This window comes from Pieris rapae, chromosome 13 (assembly GCF_905147795.1).
Source record: "Pieris rapae chromosome 13, ilPieRapa1.1, whole genome shotgun sequence".
Taxonomy (NCBI): domain Eukaryota; kingdom Metazoa; phylum Arthropoda; class Insecta; order Lepidoptera; family Pieridae; genus Pieris; species Pieris rapae.
In genome coordinates, this window is record NC_059521.1 from 6,105,438 (window position 1) to 6,130,631 (window position 25,194).

At 30.9% G+C, this 25,194-nt stretch overlaps 6 protein-coding genes across 7 annotated transcripts in view; 3 read left to right on the forward strand and 3 right to left on the reverse strand.

Annotated features, from left to right (window-relative positions):
- Positions 1 to 608: 608 nt before the first annotated feature.
- LOC110993580 (transducin beta-like protein 3) lies at positions 609 to 3,308 on the reverse strand. Its single transcript, XM_022259909.2, has 2 exons — positions 3,166 to 3,308; positions 609 to 2,999 (listed from the first exon to the last, which is right to left on the reverse strand). Exons 1-2 carry the CDS (start codon positions 3,186 to 3,188, stop codon positions 641 to 643), a joined length of 2,382 nt encoding a protein of 793 aa, XP_022115601.2. The 5' UTR covers positions 3,189 to 3,308; the 3' UTR covers positions 609 to 640.
- Positions 3,309 to 3,975: 667 nt separating this feature from the next.
- Positions 3,976 to 4,911, forward strand: LOC110993565 (transmembrane protein 186). Its single transcript, XM_022259878.2, has 2 exons — positions 3,976 to 4,305; positions 4,375 to 4,911. Exons 1-2 carry the CDS (start codon positions 4,062 to 4,064, stop codon positions 4,668 to 4,670), a joined length of 540 nt encoding a protein of 179 aa, XP_022115570.2. The 5' UTR covers positions 3,976 to 4,061; the 3' UTR covers positions 4,671 to 4,911.
- Positions 4,912 to 4,991: 80 nt separating this feature from the next.
- On the reverse strand, positions 4,992 to 9,754 carry LOC110993585 (dual specificity mitogen-activated protein kinase kinase 4). The gene is made up of 8 exons (XM_022259912.2): positions 9,367 to 9,754; positions 9,103 to 9,295; positions 8,832 to 8,984; positions 8,276 to 8,420; positions 7,785 to 7,954; positions 7,195 to 7,324; positions 6,746 to 6,966; positions 4,992 to 6,562 (listed from the first exon to the last, which is right to left on the reverse strand). The coding sequence occupies exons 1-8, from the start codon at positions 9,398 to 9,400 to the stop codon at positions 6,379 to 6,381; spliced, it is 1,230 nt and encodes a 409-aa protein (XP_022115604.1). The 5' UTR covers positions 9,401 to 9,754; the 3' UTR covers positions 4,992 to 6,378.
- Positions 9,755 to 11,615: 1,861 nt separating this feature from the next.
- On the reverse strand, positions 11,616 to 13,102 carry LOC110993606 (DNA-directed RNA polymerase I subunit RPA43). Its single transcript, XM_022259937.2, has 4 exons — positions 12,841 to 13,102; positions 12,536 to 12,727; positions 12,279 to 12,431; positions 11,616 to 12,019 (listed from the first exon to the last, which is right to left on the reverse strand). Exons 1-4 carry the CDS (start codon positions 13,017 to 13,019, stop codon positions 11,692 to 11,694), a joined length of 852 nt encoding a protein of 283 aa, XP_022115629.1. The 5' UTR covers positions 13,020 to 13,102; the 3' UTR covers positions 11,616 to 11,691.
- A 1,076-nt stretch (positions 13,103 to 14,178) lies between these two features.
- On the forward strand, positions 14,179 to 16,121 carry LOC110993550 (28S ribosomal protein S7, mitochondrial). The gene is made up of 4 exons (XM_022259851.2): positions 14,179 to 14,403; positions 14,590 to 14,787; positions 15,235 to 15,469; positions 15,835 to 16,121. Exons 1-4 carry the CDS (start codon positions 14,345 to 14,347, stop codon positions 16,051 to 16,053), a joined length of 711 nt encoding a protein of 236 aa, XP_022115543.2. The 5' UTR covers positions 14,179 to 14,344; the 3' UTR covers positions 16,054 to 16,121.
- Positions 16,122 to 17,663: 1,542 nt separating this feature from the next.
- LOC110993552 (phospholipid-transporting ATPase ABCA3) overlaps positions 17,664 to 25,194 on the forward strand; it is a 34,091-nt gene continuing 26,560 nt past the window's right edge. The window contains exons 1-8 of one of the 2 annotated variants that reach the window (XM_045630750.1): positions 17,664 to 17,683; positions 19,110 to 19,411; positions 20,948 to 21,267; positions 21,962 to 22,135; positions 22,575 to 22,822; positions 23,906 to 24,016; positions 24,349 to 24,493; positions 24,965 to 25,138. In XM_045630750.1, coding sequence (XP_045486706.1) covers positions 19,173 to 19,411; positions 20,948 to 21,267; positions 21,962 to 22,135; positions 22,575 to 22,822; positions 23,906 to 24,016; positions 24,349 to 24,493; positions 24,965 to 25,138 — 1,411 coding nt within the window. In that variant the 5' untranslated portion in view covers positions 17,664 to 17,683; positions 19,110 to 19,172. Of the gene's footprint in view, positions 17,684 to 17,710; positions 17,829 to 19,109; positions 19,412 to 20,947; positions 21,268 to 21,961; positions 22,136 to 22,574; positions 22,823 to 23,905; positions 24,017 to 24,348; positions 24,494 to 24,964; positions 25,139 to 25,194 lie in introns of those variants that run through there. The other variant, XM_045630749.1, reaches the window with a different exon arrangement.

The window sequence follows — 25,194 nt, forward strand, 5'->3', positions numbered from 1 at the left end:
CTCTTATAAGCTAAAGCTTGAAAAATCGTGAAGACCAAGGTTTTCTAAAAGGTAAACTTCTATTCTGCGAGCTATTGTTTATTTATTATTAGGTTTCATGTATATGTAGAAAAAATCCAATTAATTTTTTTTCAGTCTCAAATCAGGCTAAATTGCCAGAAATAAATAAGAATAATTATTGTTATGATTATTTAATTTGATATTCTCTTTTTGCTGGAAAAATGCACCAAGGATATTAAAATAGATTTTGGTAAGACATAAACAGAATGTGTATATATGTGTGTAAATATCTTTTCTTACACTCCTTTTATATCTATCTTTATAAGAATTGATCTTTTATTTTATTGATTATTTTCCATTTCATACTTAATTCCGTTCCATCCGATAATTTTATTTTTTTACTCGTTTCCCTGTTTTGACCCTGAGCCACAATGCACAAACCGTGCGGGCCATAATATAAAAAAAAGTCATAAACACGTTAGCTATGAGCCAACAGCAGACGGGCGGGACGGCAACGCGTCTCTGGCAGGGTCATTTCTATAGCTATAGACACTTTTTTTAATCAGAGAAGTCTTTCTATATAATGGGAGATTGTATTTAAAAATGAATAACAAGGTAACAATTTTTTATTTTGAAAAGTTTAATTCTTAATGCAATGTGGTTGCATACAATTAACAGTGTAAGATATGAAATTAAGATCCTGCATTAAATTTGTTAATCTTTCAAAATGTCTTTCAGTATATGGCAATGCCCCTTCAATAAAACGAGCAAGTGAGGGCACCCGTAACTGCCCAGATATTATTTCTGGAGCTAAAATGTTAAAAACTAGTTGTGCAGCATGGCAATTTTTTGTGTTGGTATTCCATTCCGCTGCAAATTTTAACAAAGTTTCTTTTTGCGTATTATTAATTTCTTTTAATGTCTGAGACAATTTATCTCCACCAAACTTTAGAACTTCATTAACTATTTTTAGTACATGCAAAGGTCTATCCATTCTTATTGCTAATTTAAGAGCTTTCACTAGCTTTTTGTCATGTAATAAATTCATTAACTCCTGTTCTTGCAAAATTAACTCCTCCCTTTCCTTTAGCATTTTCTCCTTCCTTTCTGCTGAGATGTCTTTTAAAATGACTAACTTTGAATCTGATCCTCCTGTTATTACCAAGGATTCATTATTACTAACAGCCAAAGACCAAACTTTACCATCATGGTTATCTAATGACATTTTACACTCAGAAGTTTTAATGGTCCACAATTTTAAGAGTCCATCGGCACCAGTAGACAGGATCTGCTGTCCCTTACTTAAAAATTCAATCTTTAAAACTGAACTCTCATGACCCTCAAAAGTTTTTAAGCAACTCAAGTCAGAAATGGACCACAATTTTATAGAACTATCAGCAGATGATGTCAAAACCACCTGATCCACTGGTGAAAATTTAACACACCACACTCCCCTCCTGTGGCCCTTTAATGTTCCGAGCATTGTTAAGTTCTCAGTCCACAATTTTGCTGTCTTGTCCTGAGAGCCAGTACCAACAATTTTATCATTGGGTGAAACAGCCACACAATTGATATCCATATTGTGGGCTAGTTCAGTATGACTAGACTGTATTGTCTGATCAATTTCATCAGTATTCATTGGTACTGCCCATACTTTAAGACAGTTATCTTGACTAACAGATGTAAAAAAGCTACAGGTTATCTGAGATGTGCAGACAGCTCCAACTGAACCAGTGTGCCTTTTACCAATTCCAAAACATTTGATTTCATTTGATTCATCTATTTTCCAAATTCTTACACTATTATCTTTACCAGAAGAAACAAACATATATTTGTTTGTTGGAAATTTGGCTAATGCCAAAACAATATCTGTATGACCTTTAATTAATTTGCAACCCATATTGTCTAAAGTATAATATTTGAGGTCTCTACTATTTGTAGCAACAACAATATGTGTATCATCATTCCCTAGAAATATTATATCTAAAACCTCATCTGTAAAACCTGTTATTTGCTTCATGCAATTAAATGTTTCCAAGTCATGTATAATAATATTATGGTCAGCTGTAATCACAGACAGCATATTTCTTGCTTCATTAAACAATAAATGCATGACTGCTAGTCCACCTTCATCTGATGCAGGCGAAACTAAACTGTTACTTTGTTCATACATCAACCTACTCATTTCTATATTCCAAATTTTAATAAGCCCTTTTTCTCCTGCACAGGCAACATAGACTCCTTGTGTGTCAACTTTCTTTGTAAAATTAGGAATTTTAAAACTTTGTGGTAGCAAGATCATTGTTTCAATACATTCATAAACAGGCAACACTCTTATAGATTTGCTTTCAGATATTTTCCATAATATAAGCACTCTGTCTCTTCCTGAACTGACCATGTAATTACCATCAAAAGTAAATTGAATCGAAGTTACTTTACTGAAATGACCCGAGTAAATATTGCTTTCTTTTCCTGTTTTTGCATTCCAAGATCTTATTTTAGTGTCATCTGCCGCACCAAATATCAACTGCTTTGTGGAATCTGGGTGGTATTTTAACACACTAAACACACCCATAGCACCTTTTAAACTACTGGTACAAGTATAATGAACTAGATCCCAAAGACGTATGTTACCATCAGAACTTGCTGAAGCTATATTTACATCCTCAATGTCATATGCCAGCTTTACTACTGCACCTTTGTGCCCAGATCTCCAAGATTTTTGTAATATTCCTGTTGTACTGTCCCATAGTTTTATAAGGCCACTTTTGTGTGCTGTTACTACTGTTTTATTGTCGTGAGATAATTGAAATGTATATATTACATCATTTTCATCACTGTCTTCTCCAGAAGCTCCGATTGTTATTGTATTACAAAGAGTATTCACATCGACAAACTTTATAATATCTTCACATTGACACAAAAAGTTTGCACCATCTCTCGTCCATTGGATATCTCCACCGGTATAAAATGCTTCGTACTCTGACGTTTTTTCATATCTGTAATTTATAATAACGAAACTTTAGAACTGTGTGTGTGTTTATACTTTTGATTACTTTATTAAATTATTTTTACTATAATCTTTTAGTACGTAAAAGATTGATATAATTTTTAGTAGGCATATGTAAAAACCTGAAACCCGAATATGGACTCTTATTAACTTACATATCTTTCATTGAAACTGCCATATTAGGCCTACAAAATTATTAAAAACAATAATTATTAAGCTAAGTTGAACCAAGTCTATAGGCTAAACACTTTTTTGAAAACAAACGCACGTGGATAACACAGAAGACAGTAGAGTTTGAACTCGGGTATTCTACTATCAAAATTGTATCTATGACGTTGACAGTTAGCATTTATTTTTACTTGACGCTGTCATTAGAAGTACAAGTTTTGGCTCGTTCGTTGCTTAAATTTTGTAGACTGGGTAAAAATATACCTAATAAACCTCATATTTTAATGTCTTTAATTAATAAAATACCTAAAAATTTATTAAATGATAACAAACATTTAAATATATACCAGTTTCTAAATAAAGGGCTCAGAACTGCTGAGAAGTACAGATAAATCTGTCTCTCTTATCAACTCATCAAGTTTTTAGTTTTACAGGATTGTAAGGTACAACTACATGTTCCACAAGACCATGGTCTTGGACAAGATCATGGACCATGGACCATATTCCAGGGTAATATTTTAAAAAATATTACCCTGGAATAAATCTACCCCCAAAAACGTTCTGGACATCTTTACTCCTTTTAATTTGGAGGGAACCCCCAAGTTCGCATTATTGTAATACGCTTTTATATTGTCAAGTGTATTTTGAGTTTATTTATAATTAGGTAGCATTTTCACACTAAACAAAAGATAATCTATACTGTCCCGACATTATCTGTGACGTAGTTACTAGATGAAGAATGGATAGGGTTATGTGATAACTTATCAACTCAACAGCTGTAATGTAAGGCTGTAAGTTGATAGATAGGTATTTTCATTAAAATAAACAGATATTTAGAAGTAAGGACTAAGGAATGTGCGAAAACTAAAACGACAATAGAATAATGTTTTTCCCGAAACATTTAAACACAATTAAAAGATTATTAACAACAGTTACTAAAAATGTCGCTAAACCCCATGAAAAATTTGACCATGTATTTTCTTTTCCCTCTGTAGGCTATTTCGCTTTATTGAATAGACTAAAGATATATCATGCTTTCGGTTCTTGTATAGTTTTACCAAGCGTTGGATTAATGGAATATTTATCTGTAATGCCCGAACATAGTTTTCTTGCAGGAAGTTACATAGGTTGGTTACATTTTATAGGCTATTTTGTTCTAATGTTCTTATGATGCAGCTAATTTAACGATTTTCTAGGTGTAACGGGCGGGATTGTGCTTTCTGCAGTAACATATCCATTTAGAAACCTAATAGGACACATATACATAAGTGAAGATAACAGCTTAATTAAAATATCATCTGTAGACTTTTATGGGAAAAGAATAGATAAAATTATTAATGCAGAGGAATGGATACCATTGCTAGAAATGCCACCAAAAACTAGTGATGCATTTTATTTATCACCACAATTGACCGATGGCACAAAGTATAAATTGTTAATAAAATTTGGCACTATTAAGAATGCCAAGAAAATGGGTCAAGTTTTAGAATGATTCTTTAATTATGATGCTCTAACTTGTGGTGCTATTGCTCTCAATATTTTATATGAATCTGTGTATTGCTATATAAACAATGTTGTATTACTGTTATAGATGTGTAAACCTGAAAAATTTATGATGGACCCAACTTGTAATCTAAAATTTAATTGTTATAATATTAATCCTGTATAACTTTTTCCTGCAAGATTTAGCTTCATAGGTAACTAGTCAAAAAATATATTGGTATTAAAAGAAACATTTGTTTTATTAATGTATTCATTCTATTCTTAACTAAATATTTCACAGTATTAAAACAGCACAATATTCACAATTTTTATCAGGTTGTATTTAAGAATTCTAATATTTTTTAAGTAGGTAAATATTTGAGATTGATTGCTGGCTTAAAATTACTAAAATAAATAAAAATTAATACAGAATTTGGATATTATTCTTAATTAGGTAAATAAATATAATACCCGAAATGGATCTGAAATAACTTATAAGTTATTTCAGATGTACTTTGTTTATGTATGAAATTGAATGTACATAACTAGTTAATTAATGCATATTTTTTTCTCATTTTAAGTTAAAATCACCAACTCACAATTGATTGGGACAATATCATTTTTATCTATGAAAAATCTTTGTGTATATTAAATTGATGAAAGATGACTTAACTGAATCTCACTGAAAATTATATGGTATTGCTTACTTCGGAAACTACTTTAATAAATATCTATATTTTTTTATGAATGTTGCTTTTAACCCAAACAACTGTACCCAGAATCAATCTAGGCACTCTGGGTAATATCTATTAAACACTAAGGCACAGAATACCTATTCTGTGGCTTAGTGGTTTATACCAAATCCATTCATAGCAATGATATAGGTTTAGATGAGTGTAACCTTTAATAAATGTTCCAAAGCATAATTTTAAGTATGAAATGTCTGTACAATTAATTTTATATCAAATTTATACCTTAATTGAAACCTTCATTACACTCCACAAACAGTTTGCTCGTACTTTATAACAAACCCTTAAAACAATCTTATATTTACACTACAATTGTTTTATATATAAATTAATTTAGAAATATAATTTGCAAGTGCTGTGTTTTGCTTTAATGTTAATAAACTTTCTACAACTCCAGTGACTAATCTACAATTAAAATGGTATAAAATAGTGAATTTGAACTCTGCTTCTATTTAATATTAGGCATGCTAACCTTATTATTACTTATATTATGAATATTAATGTGAACCTTATAATAAATTTCTAAATTTTGATCAGTGATATATAAAAATTGGCCTTCCTGAGCCACCACTGAGAAGCTAGTTTATGGTATATTCAATATTTAACACATTAGAGTAAAATATTCATAATTATATGTATGTATTTCACAACAGTATTGAACTTTAAAGATCATTTAAGGGTCAAAGTTGAAACTATTCCAACTTTAATTTGTCATACAGAAGTTATACTGTACTTGTTTCCCAAATGATCAAGTATATGCTCTGTACATAGATTACATTATTTTAGGTAATTTGTATGGACAGAGCGTTATACTAAATATTCATTCTCGCGCTTTGGTATGTCTGAGTAATAAAAATGACATGTTGTTTACATAAAATAATTAGAATTCTACATGTTTTTGATTTATTTTAACCCACTTTATTGGCGAAAGTTTCCGCGTGGTATTAAATAAAATCTATTGAATATTTATTAATCAATCCAGGCCTGTGCTGGCTGATCAGTGGTAAATGGGCTAACTCCATTCCGCTCCATGGCATCAAGTATTTCACAAACATAGGCAGCAACGTCGGCCCGGCTCTGTTCTATGCCTTTTATGAATGGATGCTCTAACAAACGATTATATTTGGGCCGTTGCGTTTCTTCCTTTATTAGGCTGAAAGAAACAGTTAAATAATTTATTTTGGACAATTAACACCAAATTATAGTTGTCATATTTTAACCAGGAAAAGTAAATATTTATCACATTACCAAAGACTGTTTCACTGTATATGTTTAGCTGAAATAATTTAAATTAAATTAATTAATGATTTATTAACTAGTTAGTTACACAACTTACCAAGTATTGACAAAATTTATGAAATTGCTTGAGAAGATATTATTCTTATTGGTGAGACGTGGTGGGTCACCTTGAACCACTTGTTGAAGCTGTTCAAAGACTGATCCCCAGCGGGGATAAGGGAAGGCACCAGTCGCGACCTCCATTAATGTTATACCTAATGACCAAACATCAGATCGCACATCGTAGCCCCTAGCGCGCCCTGGATCTATCCTTTCAGGCTGTAAGGTTAAAAATACTTATCCTAAATAAATGCATTTTGGGTTACAGAGAAATAAGTATGAAACTAAAAATATAATATGAAATACATTTTTTTTGCAAGGGCATGGTAAAATATTAACTACCATAGCATAGTGAACTATGCTATGTGTGGTTTCATAATTACGATGCTAGCATCAAATGTTTTAGTGTACAAAATTCTAAACAGTTAAATATTAATTGCGTCTCACCGCCATATAGGGTCTGCAACCAGCGTCCCGAGTACGCGCAATTGAGTCGACCAATTTCCCAGATATACCAAAGTCACATAATTTTATATTACCTCTTCTATCTAGTAAAATGTTTGATGGTTTTACATCCCTGAAAAAAGTTATTGAATTTTATAAATAAACAAAAATATTATGTTTTTATAGAGAAGTAATTTTAAACTTATTATATAGAGATTCATTGTTTCTCTCTATATTTGATTTCCAAAGTTACAATACCCAATGGAAATTAGATAAGTATGTGTAATAGTAGAGTATAGCAAAACCTCAACTATTAAAATGCTATGTAACATTTCATTGGGAATTGGTTGATATAACACTATCTGTGTTTGATGTAAAAGAGTGCAAGACAAATCAGAGTTTCTTGCGGATATAGTTATAGATGCTGCATAATATATAAAATTAAATAAAATCCATTTTATTATATATTTTTATCAATATATGGCTTTAAGTCAAGCCATATATTGATAAAAATATATAATAAAAGTCTCTAAGAAATGATTATTACAAAACATTCACATTGAATGTGATGTAGTATAATAAATTTCACTAACCTGTGAATAATTTTTAACTTTTCTTTTAAATAATTTAATGCTTTTACAGTAGCAAGCGTGATTTTTGCCAATATTGTCTCTGGCATTCGAGTTTGCATCCTTTCACATATGAACTTGTAGAATTTGTCTAATGATGTATCCATTAACTCCATGCATATCCAGCAGTCACCCTAAAATTAAACAAAGACAAATTTAAATTTCCTTAAGTTCAAAAGATCACAATACCAAAAAGACATTTGTTTACAGCCAAACACTGCTTTAGATTTTAAAGTTTGGAACATTCATGTCAAGTTTTAAGTTCATTTTTTATTTAAATTCAGGAAAATAAAAAAGGAAAAGAGCCGAAATTGTAATAATGTTTATAGTATTTCAGTTACAAACAAGCCAATGATTAAACAAAATATTCCACATCTTGCAGTTGTGTGTACAAGTATTTCCTAGTAACTTTAAATTATAAAATGATTACATAGTTACTCTAATTATGTACATACTTCTTTAAATAGTGCTCCATAGAACTGTACAATATAAAGGCATTCATTACTCTTCATGACAACTTCAAGATCCATTAATAATTGTTTCTGCTCCTTTTCATCAACAGTTGAGCGAATTCTTTTCACTGCCATCACTTTGCCAGACCTAGAAAATATGTTGTAAAACACATGAAATTTAATTCTCACTAGTGTTTTTATATATATATGTATATGAAAATACACCTACACGCCAACCTATAAAAACATATTTGTTTATCATACATTAACAAAACATAAAAACAGTCACATTTAATTTAGTTACCATAAGCTTTTGTTTTATGTATTTTATAATAATCATTATTTTATCTATGATATTTATACAATATTTATTAAAATACTCAAATGAGTTTTACAATTATTAGATTTGTGTTCCCTGGTTGCTATCATTACATAAAATCTGACGAAAGCCATGAGGCTGATTGCAGATGGTTAAAAAAGTAACTTTTGAGTACTTTACCACAGGAATAAGGCTTTTGTATAGGCAAAAATAAGAACAAATATATTTATAAAAACATACTTTCTGTGAACCATTTTGTTAACTGCTCCGAATGCACCTCTGCCTATTTCTCCTAGATCCTGTAAATCATCTGAGGTGAAGTCATATACTTCAGTTGCAGACAGCTGCAACTTGCCTGATGATTGCATTGATGGATATATTCTACACCTATCTCTGAAAATTGTTTAAATCCATATATTAAAAATTAAGTATTATTGAAAATATCTTTAGTAAAAATAATGCAATATTTAACTATGTTAAAAAAATATTGAAAATACATTAAATTTATAACCTGGTATTATCTGGAAGCACATCTCTTATTGTTCTTGATGGCATTCGCGATCTTTGTGGCGCCGTTGAAGTAAATGGCATAAAAGCCGCATTATCACTGGATGGTCCTCCTTCAAGTTGCAAATTTAGTATTTTACGTTTCTCAGTTGGCAATAAATTTAAATCAGGCTTTGGCATTGATGGCCTGCTAGGTCCTGAAAAAAAAGACATGGTTAATTATACCAAAGTAGCAATCAGCTGTTTATACGCCAATCAATTTTTTTACCTTGATTTGACGGCACTTCGCCATTCTTCGACATTTTTAGTCAATAAAACAAGCCTTCTTGTAAAATCCTATGTCTTTCCAAAAGCTAGCTTGAATCTCAGGCACTCCATCTGAATATAACTTTATTTTACGTATGTGCTTGCACTATTACTGTATCAAAAATAATAAATTGTAGTGTAACATTTTAATCCTTGCATTGATAACCAGAGTTTTGATATAGACAGTTTTGGATTATTGCAATATGAGTAAAAGCACTACATAAACGAATAGATTATTTATGGGTAGTTAGATGTTTATATTACAAGATTCTAAATTAAGAATGTTTCAATAATTCACGAAACTATTAAAAACACGCAAACGGCAAAACATCGATGTGCGATGTCTTGACTCTTGAATCTTGATTATCGATGGTTCAGTTTGGCAAATAACATTAAGACAGAACTACTAAAAATGTCCACAGAGAAAAACATCATCAAAGTCATGAGAACCTATAGAAAACGTCTTTGACCTCTTTAGAAATCAACTCTCGGTTTTAATAGTTTATTTTGGCTCCGTTCTAAACCCCTCGATGGTTAAAAATTCGTATAATAATAGGTCATCCATCAATACATTTCTTCCATCAATAATCTTTTTCGTCTTAGAGACGTAACTTGGCAGCCGTTGGAGTTCCACTATACACTCTGGTATCTAGGACCCATTAACCTTTCGTGCACTATCACAAATAAAAGGTTGTATTAGGACAATCGTCGTAACACACTCTGATCCAGACGAGACTTGGACTCATTACTAATTAATGACTTTTCAAAATCCTTACCTCTATACGTACAAACGAGCAGAAAGGATGATGCCTATTCTCAGGCAGCCCTGATTAGATTTGGGTACTACTTCGATTTTTCTCATTCACACACACAATACGTCAATATACCTTTCTTCCATCTTATATCATATTTACGTAACGTAGGTGACAATTTATACCATACAGACACACATAAAATGTATTTTTTTAAATCCTATTGGATTCCACATTGTATTAAGTCCCAAGATAAATAGACTACTTAGCAATACATACTTATCTTTAATCCTGCTTCGCCGGAACTTTATTGCCATCCCTGAAAGCAAAAACCTTTTTATGTTTGAATTTACCGGCATTTTTAATGGCAATAGTTATAACTCTTCGTCAGTTTCAAGTAAGTTTTTATATTGTTTTTTTTTTTCAACCCTTTGCCTGGCAGTGGCAGCAGCAGGCGGCTGGCAGGGTGCAGACTCAAAATTTTTTATACGTTGTTATCATTAAAAGGCAAAGCTGCGCACTGTAAACGTGATTTAAATTTTGTCTGCCATAAGTTGTGTTACAAATGAAAACGCATTATTTTTAATGAAGTAAATTTTTACCGACATATTTATTAAACTCTCAACAAATAATTAAAATAAATATATTGGCCAAAAATAATGGCTACCATTGGCTTTAATCTGTTTAGCCACGAATCTATGTATTTACGCATCGTTTCCGCGTGAAATTTCGCCACTGCTTGCGGCAAAGATTTTTGAGAGACTCGCTTGCCTCACCAAATCACTGATGCAGGATTATGTGTTCAGTGTTGTACTTTTTTGACCACTTGAGCAGCTTCATTAGAACTGTGAGCATGTGTATTGATGTTATATCTGTTGATGGTATTATATACAAACTTTGGTTGAGCTGTATGCTCATACCAAGCTTTTGAAGTGTCTGGAATATGACCGACAGCTATGGCGACAGACCAGCCCATTTTGTGCCAGACAATTACTGCAATACTTTTTCTGTAACACACTATTCCATATTGAAATTTGACAATTAATACAAAAAAATATGTAATGGCGCAAAATAGAAGTTTTTAGTCTTCATAAATATAAAAAATATATAAGTTTCTTTAGGAGGAGGGAGATTCAGATAATTAGGATTTAACTAGTTCCCTCTTAATTTAATTTTCTTCTATTAATTGGTATATTATTATTATGCTATAATAATCATATTCCATTGATTATTATAGCATATTGAATAATTAATTGTAAATGATACATAGGTATACCTAACGGACCCACCCTAAGATACTTGGTTTAAAATTTATATGAGGCAAGCACATGTGGCACAGAAAACTGTCAAAATCATAATCGTTTTTTTTTATAATGTTACTGTAATATTTATTTAACCTATTTAACCTAAGTTAAAATACTTTATTGTAAAATATAATACAATGAAAAGTTAAAAATGTGTACAGAAAAATAATTCTATAATAAATTTGTAAATGAAAAATATATAATATACAGTATTTTCTTTTGTATAATAAACTACCCATCTTTCTTATGTTTTTTTGAAGGTCTTGACTTGGGCTCAGCATGTTTGGTCTCATTGTCTAATAGTTTAGTTTCTTTCTTAGTTTTGCTTTTTGTAGGAGTTATGCTCAATTCAGCATCATCACCATTTTGCCCATTCATTGGATTATGTATTCCATGATTTACCATAGACTTTTTTGTAGATGTGCTTGGTAAACCATCACCAATTTGTTTTTGCATGGGTTTTGTTTTGTCAAAGTTAACATAGGAAACATTTAGAGGGCTTATGGTTTTTGCATCAATTTCATCCTCATCCCCATTGACTTCAAAGTTTTTAAACCACCTAAAAACAATGTAATAAATAAGGTAAAAGAAAATATGCAAGGTTAGGTTAAAATACATTAATTTCAGTTATTAAATTCATTTAGTGTGAAGATGCAATGTGAATGGATGTGATCAGTTTAAGTTTTAGTATTGATTATACAAAGCAAAAGTGATTCCTTTCCTTTTGTTAAGCAAATCAAATCATTATTGATGCTTCCACTAATAATTACCATAACTATAATTTTTATTATCAAATATTTATTGTGGTATTTTTATACCTTTCATCAATTTTTCCTCTAATATATGGAAGAGCACCATATAGGTCTAAAGCAGCTATTTGAAAGATAACTTGCTGGCCCTCTACAATGTTTGTTCCAATCCATTCACTTCCAGGCTCTTCTGTTGGTCGTGGGATAACCACATTAAATACTCTGAAAATTAGGTACAAGAAGTATATGTCACTGTAATATTCAACACACTGACCAATTTATCATTACAAGAGCCTTTAAAATAGGAAGAAAAGTAAATACTTTACCTATGCACTAGTACCCCTAAATGTGTTATATTTTTTTGGTATACAATGCCTCTTAATGTAGCTCCAACATATGGACAAAAAATAAAATAATCTGCTTGTATTTGGAATTGAATATCTGAGTTGTCATTTCTGATTGCACCTACATTTTGTAATATACGTAAATTTTTGTAACTTAATAATATTCCATTAAATCTGAAAAACAAAGTTGATACTTAACTCAATATAACAGGAACAATAACTAATATGTTACACTTTATTTCAATAATTTTAATAAAGTATGATATAGCACCTTCATGGTTACTTACTCTTTGTCAAATTTTCCAATTTTATAATCTAAAAGATTTTTTACAGATTCCTTCAAATTGCCCAGACACCATGGCTGTAATGGGATATTTTGGGTCACTTTCTTTTCAATTACACAAGAATTTTTATCATTGGCTAGTTTTCGAAGGTCCTTTAGTTCAAATTTTATTATTGATGACATTTTAACATCCGAATAACACAATTTACTAATAAGTAAATAAAATCTAAATTATATTAAAAAATACAAACAAACATGGTGGCTGATACTATACTGTTCACAGACTACAGGTTTTTTTAAATATATTAAACATGGCATTACCGTAGACAGAATAGAAAACAGACATATTTAAAATATCTGTATATTGGAATTCCAGCGAAACGCAGGCATATTGATATATGCGGTAAAATAAAGAACTAGCTTTTGTAACTTAGGTGTATATGAATCTCGGTTGTCGTAAACTTATTTATGATATTATGCTGATGCTTGATTTGCTTTTTTAAATATATATTTTCCAAGTACATAATATTAAAAGTAAACATGTTTATATCTAATAATAATTCAAAATAACTCGTATAACTCTAATAAAATATCTGCGAACCTCGCTGGAATGCGCTTCCCCGCACCCCGCCCCGTTTTCGCCTATCCAGTACCGTTGCCAACGCAATCGCCGACGCACTTTTATTTTAATATAATTTCATTAGGAGGAGAAGACAGTGACAGCGAAACCGAAGACAACATTTTGAGTGATAATATAGAAGATGACGAAAACGACAGCGCTACCATGTCTGGTGTCGAGGCTTTTCTAGAATAGTTTCGCCACTTTCTCTTCCTCTCTACTTTTTCTTTGTATTATTTGTAAATTTGTAAATAATTTGAATTTTAAATAATGTAAATAATAAGTATTTGTAAATTTCAAGTAGGTACGAGTATCAATAAAAATAAGTACACAAATAAAATATTTTTTATTTTTACATCTTCAATTTTTTTGCTATCTCTCCAGTTTGTATGACGTCATTAAGCCAGGTTCGCAGATATTTCCGACGACTTGTATAATAAGAGCAAATACCGATCTTTACTTTATTTTCATCGAAAAAATATGTTCATCAAGGACGATAGATGCGCAAAAACAATTAAGTAAAATCTGTGCCCACTAAAATAAACGACTATCATTGGTTTATCTATTTTGTACGCAGAGAATGGGATCAGAAAATACTAAACGACGATGACTATATTACCGCGTTTATGATTTTCATGAAATTCTTATTCTATTTTAATTTTTATAAGCTATAACTTAAAAGTAGGCCATGGGTTTCATAAATCCATAGTGTATAGAGTTTCTTCTCTAATCTCTATTTCTTGTGTGTATTATTATTAGTTATTACAATAATTACACTCTTCTCTTGCTAAGTTGCTATTGCATAAATCGTTTATCGTACCTAATAGATTTATCCGTTAGACCACATAAAAAAATTGGGCTACTGGTGTAGCCTAATTATATCTTCATTATGAATTTAAGCAAAAATATTGCGTTAATTTGTAAACTACCGTCGCATTTAACGAAGGTGTAAGTTTAAATTAATTATTATTTATAAATAAACATGAAAATGAATCATTTTATATGGGTAATACTTAAAATACATATTTGGTTACAGTACATGATATCTAGTTTATAGGTTATGTTTATATATAAAGTACTCGTGCAACTATGTTTATCTTATTCGCCATTAAGACGTTTTTGACTTTATTTCAGATGGCCTGCAGTTATAGTTCAAACTCGATTTTATCCACGACCTACTAGTTTCCCTGACTATTTTCAAAAGCCAGTATTTAGGAAGGAAGATCAAGCAAAACTTATTGAGAGTAATGAGCTGAGTAAAATAGCAACAGTACCGGTAAAGCCACCTACTGTTGCAGAAACTTCTTCTGTTTATTATGATCCTCTAGTGAAGTGAGTTAACTGTAAAAGTTATTTCTATACTTTATAGTAGTCGTTTATATTTTTTTTAAATGTGCTTATAATACCTATAGGACCCCTTGTGTTTTTATAATGTAGGCAAAAAATCTTTAGATCTTTAAAACTAGTTAATGCATTTGTAATACTCAAAACTAAAAAGTGTCAACAGTCTATTTAAATAATATCTTATGATATGGTATACTTACTTGTTACTGTATTACACTTAATACTGATTTCTTTAGACATTTTATTATTTTGAAGTGTTGCCGTTATGTGAATAATGATTTGATAGCAATTTTTGCCATAAGTCTGTAACTGACTAGTAAGAATAATAATATCTAATACTATATAAAAAATATTATATTTAAAAATTGTATTCTTTGAAATCTAAATGAAGAAAGTTTTTTATTAAATTATACCAATAATTATATTATATTCTAGCAAAGTTATTAACCATGTAATGAAAATGGGAAACAAGAAATTGGCAAGAAGTTTGGTGGAAAAAGCATTTGAAAATATTAAAAGGACACAGATTGAACGCTATCATCTTGCAAAAACACCTGAAGAGAAAGCAAAAATTGAATTAAATCCTAGAGATATCCTGCATATGGCTGTTGAAAATTCTAAACCGCTGCTGCAGTTGCTACCCATTAAAAGGGGTGGTATAACCTATCAGGTGACTAGATAATTGTTATTTGTGAGCAAAATAATTCTTCATTGCTGCTCTGCTTTCTTCTAAAGTAATCATTAGACCATATTATTACATAGACATATTATAACATAGCATACAGACTAATGGAATAGCTGTGTCCATATTATTGGCTTATTTTCCAAAGATAAGCAGGTGATGTGCATTCTTTGTATCATGACATTACCCTATATGTCCATAACAAAAACAGGGAAATTCTATCAATATCTAATTTTATAGCTTTGTTCTACAGTTTTAGATATATGATATATATATATATATATTTAGTTTTCATTCACTGTATTTGCGCATATATTAGCAGTTAATTTAAATTGTTTTATGTCACTTTACAGGTGCCTGGCCCAATCACTGAAAAGAGATCCTTATTTATGGCTATAAAATGGTTGTTGGAAGCAACAAATGACAAGGAAAGGACTGTTCATTTTCCGGAACAGTTTGCCTGGGAGCTTTTAGATGCTGCAAATAATACAGGAAAAGTTGTCAAAAGGAAACAAGATCTTCACAGATTATGTGAAGCTAACAGAGCCTATGCACATTATAGATGGCAGTAGTTATTTAAATAAAATAATTATATAGATTATTGTAGTAAGGTTTGTACAGTATATGCTATGAAAATAAATTCATTTTTTATTTGTGCCTGATAACCTTTATTGATGATTAAGACCTATGAATTATAGAAATAGTTGATAACTATTCATTATTTGAAATGTCTTATTATTAATTTTTGTAATATATTGTCACTGGTTAAAATTATTTGAATTTGTAATGGTTTGTCTTGATATTATGCTTTAAAGTTTTGTGTCAGACTAACAGAGTAATGATTAATATGCAATATAATGAATTGTTCAATAAAATAAAGTCTTCAATTATGATTAAATAAAATAAACAATTCTAAATTGTTAAAATATTTAACATTGGGTTTACCAGCATTATCATGTATTTATTATACATTCCAAATGGCTATAAATGATGAATGTCAATGCATGAAGCAATGTCGACCGAATTTATTAAGGGATCAATACGTCTTTTGTATAATTGCATGTAGGGTGTACAGAAACAATTTTCTTCATGTGCAGGATATACACAATATGAAGGAAAAACATCAACAAGAAAATATGGTTCGCAAACTTCGACGTTATCCTGTAAAACATTAAGTTGCTATTTCTATGTTTTCTATTTAAATTTAAATTCAAGACTTATGCTGATACAATCAATTTCATTAAGTGTATTTGTCATTATTGATAATTTGTTTTTACATATGACTAATCATAATAACAATAAACCAACCAACAAGTATGTATATAAATATGTATGTATGTCTGTTGGCACATTACTCTTAAACAGAACAGAGTCTGTAAAGTAAAAAAGGTAATCTACCCAAACTATCGCAGGTACAGCTGTATTATATCATATACATTTTTCTTATCAGATAATATGATACATTTTAGATAAAAGTATTGTACAAATGCGCAAAATTGGGGTATATGTAATCTGAAACAAAATATTTTTCTCTCGGTTTAGCTTACGTCTATTCTAGTTATATACGTCTTGTGCTACCATTACCGTGTACCCGATGCTTAAAACCAATTTAGCATAACGTGCTCTTGGCATGATACGTACACATAAATTACAAGTTCTTTATCAAATTAAAAATATTTAGCTGTCCCTGGAGTACCGAGGCTGAACGCACTGATTTCTAAAAGCTATTAAAAAATAATAACAATATAGCTTTATTTTATTATATAAAAGTACTAACGTACGTACTAATACACGTCTCAGGACTTTTAGTAAGTAATAAAAAAAAGTTGTATTTGTATTACCCCATCGGTGGCCAAGACATTCCAAAATTTTCTATTTTTTTCTATTTCGAAGTATGTTGAAAGGTAGGTCTTAATATTTATGCTCAATCCTGGATTATGTTTGGATCTATGTTGAAAAGTTATAGTTTAATCTGTTTATTTCTACAGGCATTTGAAGATAACATACCTAGGCTCTTTAAATACTTGGGCACCTAGATTAGACTTAAGTGGTATATTCACGAACTAATATTATTAATGTTAAGTGTCGATTAGTGCAACAGTACTGACCGAACTATAACATTCCCATTGCGGCATTGCTGTGATAACTCGTCTAATATATTGTGTATATTATCTAGAACAATATCTATGAGAATGATAACAGGTGTGTATATAATTAATATAATACTGAAGTGCGGTGACATTTTTTATTTTGCTTTTATCTTTTAGTTTTCAGCGTGTACTTGTGAAGTGCAGGTGTTGTGATTTTTATTGTGTGTTTATGTGGTCATAAAATATTGCATATTTTGGTGAGTAATGAATACGTATTGTGTTTTAATTTCAAAAGAAATGATAGGTACAAAAATGGATATACGTGACGTATTAAAATTATTTATCAAGTTCGATCAGAAATTACTGGACGTCATTAATTGGAAAACGCATTTAACAAAGGGTTTCAAGCTCTGAATCTATGTGTAATCTTGTTGCTAAAATAAATTTTAGCAAGATTACACATATAGATTTTTGTCATTACCAGGATTACCTGGTAATTATTTGTCAGGCGAACGTTTTTGTAAAAAGGATTTGCAATTTTTATATTTAACAATATTACTTAGCCGAAAGCTATATTTTTTCATTAGTATAAATAATGTTATTATTTTAACCTTGAATAAGTTTACCTTTAGAAAAGGCATTTGTGTAATAATATGCAAGGATGATGATTGAAATATATCGTAAAGCATTGTTAGACGCGTGAAACGTAATAGCTGTTTCAATTGAACTCCTAGACAATGCCATTAGGGCTACCCACGGTCTGCTGTTACTAAGTAGCAACTAGTAGAGTAAGGCTAAGTGCTCTATTTGATTTGTGTCCATATCACCTGTATGGATTTTGCGGATTTAAATTAGTTTCGAATACCAATTCTGTAATTAAGTTGATAATAGGTAGACTAATTTAACACGATTAAAGTATCTTGTCTTAAAGATTCTTGGGTTCTACCCTCGAGCGTAAGATTTTCATGGCCTTTCTTAAAAGCCGATTACATCACAGACCAACAGCTCCAGTTTTTACACCCGTTTCTTAGATTCAGTATACTTTACATGAAAAACGTGTGTTATGTCGCATTAGAAATAAAATACCTACTTCTTTTGCGTAACAAGATTTTTTTTTTTTTCAAAAATGTTATGCTTTGGTTTGGTTAGGTTTGTAGAAAAACGACACTAACAATAAAAAAAAATGAGCATTAGCTAACTTTAAGGTGTCGGATTTTTGTGACGGTGTGCGCATTGTAAAAATTTACACCCGTCTTTTTTCCCTAACACGCCAAAAGAAGTACATTTTTGAATAGATATATTTCGTTCGAAGTAATTTCAAGGTAGGTATATTTGAATACAATGAGCGCTAACGCCGTGTTGAAAATCTCAGACCGTTGATTTACGGTTTAATTTTTACCTGAGTAATATATCTATTTTGATTGACCATGGTAGCATTGTGTTTCATTGAGAATATAAGCTGAAAATATAGGAATTTCCGCATAATTGGACTATGTTATTTCCTGAAGAGGCTGCTTAAATGTTTTCTTGATTTATAGATAAACATTTGGTTATATTTTGTACTGGAATGAATCAGCTCGAACGACGTGTATAAACCAACAATGCGTGTAAAAAGAGATAGGTCGACTGCGACAGCATTCACAAAATTCCGATTATTGATATGGAAGAACTTTTTACAACAATGGAGACATCCATGGCAGACCATACTTGAACTAATCCTTCCTGTGGGAACCATGGCACTGGTGTTGATAGTTCGTATGGAAATTGAACCAGTTAAGAGGGATGTCATAAACTATCCCCCAATAGCAGCGCATTCTTTAAATTTCTCTTTGCCTGTTCTGTAAGTATAATTATTTTTATTTGAATAAACTGAGATTTTATTCAGCGTGATTTAAGACTTTTTTGACATGGGTGGAATGTAACCGGATACCTAGTAAAAGTATTAGGTATTTTTATCTATAGGGATAGTAACCTGTAACCTAATTGGTTTTCTGTGGTTTCATCTGTAATATATTAGTCCGATTTTCAAAGTCCGAAAAATTAAAAAAAAAATAGGAAAAAAAATGTCCGAAGTTAAAGCACGGAAGCGATATAAACAATGAGAAATTTTAATTAATACTATTCTTAGATTATATCGAAAAGGAGATGTAGGCTATTAATAATTTAAGATTAATTAAGTCAGTGTTTTGATAAAATTTTATTATCATTATTTTAAAATTCGACCTTCTATGTGGATTATGAACTACTACTTAGAATATTGATAAATAGATTATCATCCCTAGAGCTGTGCCCCGGCCGCGGCTGACTCTGTAAGTTTCAATAGCGATGCTGCTACGATATCCGTAGCGCTGGTGTTCTTTGGTATCTCAACATTGAAGGGACCTTCGTAGCTATTGGTTGTTTAAAGGTACCGGCGCACTATGGAAAGTCGAGGTCTGTTTCATATCAAAATTCATAAAAAAAGAAAGACCATTGAATTGCACACGCATAGGGCTTCAAATAAAGCTAAGATGCTTATACCTTGATTAGAGTATGTACATATGTGTAAATAAGTGATATAAACAACATTTTAAAGAAATGACCTTTATTTTATTTTCTTATCGACAAAATAGTGAATAAAAAGTTATTTTTTCATTACTTAATTATAAAATAACAATAATATAACACACCTATTTCAATAAGTATTTAAAAGGTATAGTTGTTGCTGAAATTTTTTGTCAAATGTATGCTTAAGTACTTGAAATTAAATGTTACCAATAAATAATCGCAAACAAATCAATGAAATAATTAAACATTAGAAACTACAATAGATATAAGTATTCTGTTTCCTGACTTGTATCATACTTTTCGCGATAACTTCCAAAACAGTAGATAACCGGGAGACATCGACAACTGTCAAAAGTCGACAAAGTTGATTACTCGCTTGTACCGCTACTGTCTTTTTTTATATTTGCGTTAAAATCTGTATACCAGAGGCTTTATAAAAATGTGTTACACTTTACTATTCCTACAAATGTTTGAAAGAGATCTTTGAGATACTTACTTTGCGGGATTAAAAATTATATTCCAAATGAAAATCATGCAAAATTATATTAAAGTTCCACTCTTATATTATTTAATAAATAAAATAAATGATGTTATATTATTTAATAAACTTTTAAAATGTTGTTATTGACACAATAACAACATTAGTAAAAACAATTTTGATATGCCGATGATCTACCACTTTCCATAGTGCGGCGTTGTGATTCAGTGTTCCTAATATAATGATGGCCTTTCACAGCTGTATGCTTTCTTTATGTAAGGGCGGGAAATTTCGTAGTTGACTGCTACCGTTTTTAACCATGACAAAAACTATATGTAATGTTATTTTCAGATCAGGCATGAACTTAAGCGAAATGTCGATAGCATACTCGCCAGAAAACCCAGTATTAGAAGATGTAATTCGAACGGCCTGCGTCAATTTATTTGTGGACAACATTAGAGATATTTTAGACCTAATCATCTCACAGATTCCCGATTTTCCGGACATACCGCCCGAAATAAACTTACGTAATTCATATATTATTGAAATCGCAAAGTTTCTTGTTAAAGTTCGTCCATATAGAAACAGTCATGAACTTAGAAGCATTTATGTGGATGAAGTATTTACACGAAAGATACTAGCTGCTGTCGAATTTGATGACGAATTAGCAGGTTTGTATAGGCGTTTATTATCATTCCTGTTTTTTTAATATCGATCTTAGGATATCTGTAGTGAACGCATTTATTTAGCTAATATGACAACAAAGTGTATCCCCTAGCGGTGACTAGACTTTTGGGTACCTTAAATTTTCTCCCGTGTTTTTTAACATATTATCAAATATAATTGACAATTAAAGTGTAAGTTTTTATTGTTAGTTAAATAGGTTTAAGGTATATGCAGTGGCGTAGCTACCTTGAGTGGCACCCGGTGCGGAAGTTGGTGGTGTTACCCCATCGAAAGTAAAAGCCATCAGTTTTATCATAAAAGACATGGATCATTTATTAAAAGATCGCGAGTATGGGACGTGGAATTACCCTCGACAGGGACAGGCTCTTTTGTGGGAATCCCCGAATTCTACATAGAACTGAGCTAGTGCTAGTGGATAGATCCCTGAAAGAGACATTTTTGTGCTAGCAATTTTTTGTTTGTTTGTACATTATTTTTAAAGTTGAGAGACCGGGTGGGAACCGCCCCCCCTAACTACGCCACTGGGTATATGTATTTTATTTTATATTGTAAAGATATCGAATGTAATCTTATCGTATAATCAAAACGTAAGTTTTCCTGTTGAAGACTTTTACTCTTTTTTAAAGCACGTGCAAAACTTTACAAAGCCATCGGTACATTACTAATGTATGGTTTTAGGAATAGCAGAATTGCCAAATGACGTTAAATATGGCTTACGTTTTCCTGAAAGACCAAGGTTGAATTCCTTCTTCGCGACTGGTAGTCGCACGTGGCATTCCGACGATGTTTTTCCATTTTTCCAAGTACCTGGACCTAGATTCCCATTTTCATGGGAAGGTGGTAATTCACCAGGTAATTAAGTTATCAAATTAAGTTAACAAATCGGGGCAAAAGCCTTCATTTCAACATTGCAATCTAATTGTAAAATAAATTCGAAAATCGGCTGTCTTAATCTTGATTGGAAACTATAAAATAGTCCGAATCGACAATGGGACACCGAAATTAAAAAATAATAATATTACTCTTATGCGCTGTGCCATGTTTTGGCGCCATTTATAGTTTTTTTATTGAAGTCGAGATCAACAATCAGAACATGTTAAAATCCGCACTTCAAAATAAGAAAAATGTGTTTTAATACCATGCATAATTCAAATGTTCCCATCCTGTCACATAGTTTAAGATATTACGTGATTTGACAAATAAGTCAGTCTTGATACAACATTTAGGTACTTATGTAATACATAATACCTATAAAAAAAAAATATTTTTTTCCACGTTTTTATATTTTCAGGCTACGTAAACGAGTTATTCATTGCCTTACAACATTCAGTATCGATGGAGTTAGTATCTCGTCTCACAAATAGAAACTTACGTGACTTCAAAATAAATATACAGAGATATCCCCATCCAGCATACGTTGAAGACCTAGCTGTGGATGCTCTTCAGCTTTTATTTCCTATGTTTGTTATGATAAGCTTCAGTTACACCGCTATTAATATTGTTCGAGCAATTACTTTGGAGAAAGAGTCACAACTAAAGGTAAGATGCCAAGTTAGGTTTGTATAATAGATTGAGAATATTCTGTTTAATTTCATTTAATATTAGTTGGTCTCATTTACACTCAACAGAATTTTATGCAGAACCGTTCAAACTAACTGCCAGAAGGCTTGCGAGTATGTACGTTTCTCGGTCTATAAAATTGGTACTCTCCTCTATCTACCATTGAAACCTTTTGAAAACTAAGATAAAAAGAAAGAAAGAATGGCAACGTATAAAAAGAATATGATGAAAACATCTTATTCTTTTTTTTTACGTTTCTCGTAAACAGGGACAAACATAAGATTTTTATTCGAAGGGATTAAAAAAAATAAATTTGGAATATTGATATTGTAAGTAAATTTTCGCGAAAGATCCATTGAAATCGTTACCGGCTGTCAATAATATAATCCGCGTTATGTTTATTAAAATTTAATAAAAAAAAATGACATTTTGCTCATTTTTACAAGAATTGTTTTAGTTCTATTTACTATAGTTATGTACCGTTTTACGGGCGTCAATAGTGAACATATTAAAATGCAAACATCAAACTGAGGATAATCGTGATGTTTATTCTGAAATACAAAAGGTAAAAACCGATCAATACAACGCTGGAATAAACTCAACGACTTATCTTTAACGGCCGGCAATAATTAGTATTTACGTGTCATATCATATTGGACGCGTACGAAATGTTAGTTCCATACGTATTCATAATCCAATAGAAATATTTAATTTTAGTAACATTTAATGTAGTCTTCATGATGTTATATATAATCTATTTTGGCAGATTCAAGTTAACATATTTAATATGATCACATAAATATATTTTAGCTTTTTGACTGCGCTTTTTATTACCACACATTTATAAATTATATCAATAAGGAACAAATATTGTAAGCCTGCTTGCTATTAATAATAACTTAGTACTTTAAAAAAACGTATTAAAATGGTTTCCGTCTATCATGACGTAGCAGTGTTGTCACCATAAAAAATTGTTATTTAGCACGGTGCTACCTCGGATCATTTTCCGCCCATATTAAAATCCCTTACAAAAATTGTATTTCTAAGTATTTTCTTTTTCAGGAAATAATGAAAATAATGGGTCTTCCAACATGGTTGCATTGGATTGCATGGTTTTTCAAACAATTCGTATATATGTTTATAATTGCTTGTCTTCTCGTTGCATTGCTTAAGGTAAGCTTAATATTAGAACAGACTTGTGAATCAGGGATTTCTGTGGTTTTCAGAAATAGTGTGTGTGTGTGTGTGACAAAGTGTGACTCTTTAGTGTAAGACGTTTTTTATATAACGGGAGTCATAGTCTCGTTTCGGAATCTTATCCTATACTGAATTTTACGCTTAGTAAATAACACTTTGCAAGGAATAACTTTATTTTATACGTTTGTTTATCCATTCCTCCCTATTATTTTATTAACTACCAAGTACCACTGTAATATGTAATTACTATGATAAATATTAATATGATATGTACCACTAGTAGGTACTAAATATTAATATTTTTTTAGGTTAATTGGTTTACAAATAAGGAGGGATTTAGCGAATATGCAGTGTTTACTAATACACCGTGGACCGTTCTTCTCTTCTTTATAACTCTGTATTTGACGTGTACCATATTCTTCTGTTTCATGATGAGTGGCTTCTTCAGTAAAGGTAAGAATGTTTGCGGATACAACAGGTTTGATTATTTTTGACTACATTTTATAACATACTTGTATAAAACTAGATAATTTAACAAAATTCAATATATTTCGTTACGCTTTAACTGCTGAACCGTTGCTAAATTTTGAAATAGAATATGATGGTTTTTTTAAATTGTGATTTTAATATAAATTAAATGTTGTTAAGAATATTTATTTATTTAATTATAAGTAATCTAACAGCTTATACTTATACATATTATAATATAAAACACTAAGACAATACAGAAAGCCAAAACAGATTACATAGATAAACAATATATATATATATATAAAACAGAAAACAAGCAAGTGCATTGATAGATAAAGATTCATTAAAAAAACAATTTATAGATATATTTATAGACTCATATGTATACGTCCAAATTATATTTATATACCTAAAATCATAATTCAAATATGTCTAAATATCATTTATTTATAGCAAGTACGGCGGCGTTGTTCACTGGTGTATTATGGTTCTTGACGTACCTGCCATCGTTCCTCCTCAGCATGGAGACTGAGGTGCCACCTTTTCTACAAGCGCTGACCTGTGTGGCCCTCAACTCGGCCATGTCGTATGGTTTCCAGTTACTCATTTCCAAGGAGAGTGTAGATGGTATGTGTTACGTAACACGCTATGGTAATTTTTAAGAGCCGAAGATAAAAACATGT

Coding starts and splice junctions, on each gene's coding strand:
- LOC110993565 (XM_022259878.2), top strand. CDS start 4,062: ATGTTTTTCCCGAAACATTTAAACACAATTAAAAGATTATTAACAACA. Junction 4,306..4,374: donor TCTTGCAGGAAGTTACATAG/GTTGGTTACATT, acceptor ACGATTTTCTAG/GTGTAACGGGCGGGATTGTG.
- LOC110993606 (XM_022259937.2), bottom strand. CDS start 13,019: ATGTCATCAATAATAAAATTTGAACTAAAGGACCTTCGAAAACTAGCC. Junction 12,728..12,840: donor ATTGGAAAATTTGACAAAGA/GTAAGTAACCAT, acceptor TTTGTTTTTCAG/ATTTAATGGAATATTATTAA. Junction 12,432..12,535: donor TTAGGGGTACTAGTGCATAG/GTAAAGTATTTA, acceptor CCTAATTTTCAG/AGTATTTAATGTGGTTATCC.
- LOC110993580 (XM_022259909.2), bottom strand. CDS start 3,188: ATGGCAGTTTCAATGAAAGATAT. Junction 3,000..3,165: donor GCAGTTTCAATGAAAGATAT/GTAAGTTAATAA, acceptor TATAAATTACAG/ATATGAAAAAACGTCAGAGT.
- LOC110993550 (XM_022259851.2), top strand. CDS start 14,345: ATGAATTTAAGCAAAAATATTGCGTTAATTTGTAAACTACCGTCGCAT. Junction 14,404..14,589: donor CCGTCGCATTTAACGAAGGT/GTAAGTTTAAAT, acceptor ACTTTATTTCAG/ATGGCCTGCAGTTATAGTTC. Junction 15,470..15,834: donor GGGGTGGTATAACCTATCAG/GTGACTAGATAA, acceptor GTCACTTTACAG/GTGCCTGGCCCAATCACTGA.
- LOC110993585 (XM_022259912.2), bottom strand. CDS start 9,400: ATGTCGAAGAATGGCGAAGTGCCGTCAAATCAAG. Junction 8,421..8,831: donor AACAAAATGGTTCACAGAAA/GTATGTTTTTAT, acceptor CATATTTTCTAG/GTCTGGCAAAGTGATGGCAG. Junction 7,955..8,275: donor ATGGAGCACTATTTAAAGAA/GTATGTACATAA, acceptor GTTTAATTTTAG/GGTGACTGCTGGATATGCAT.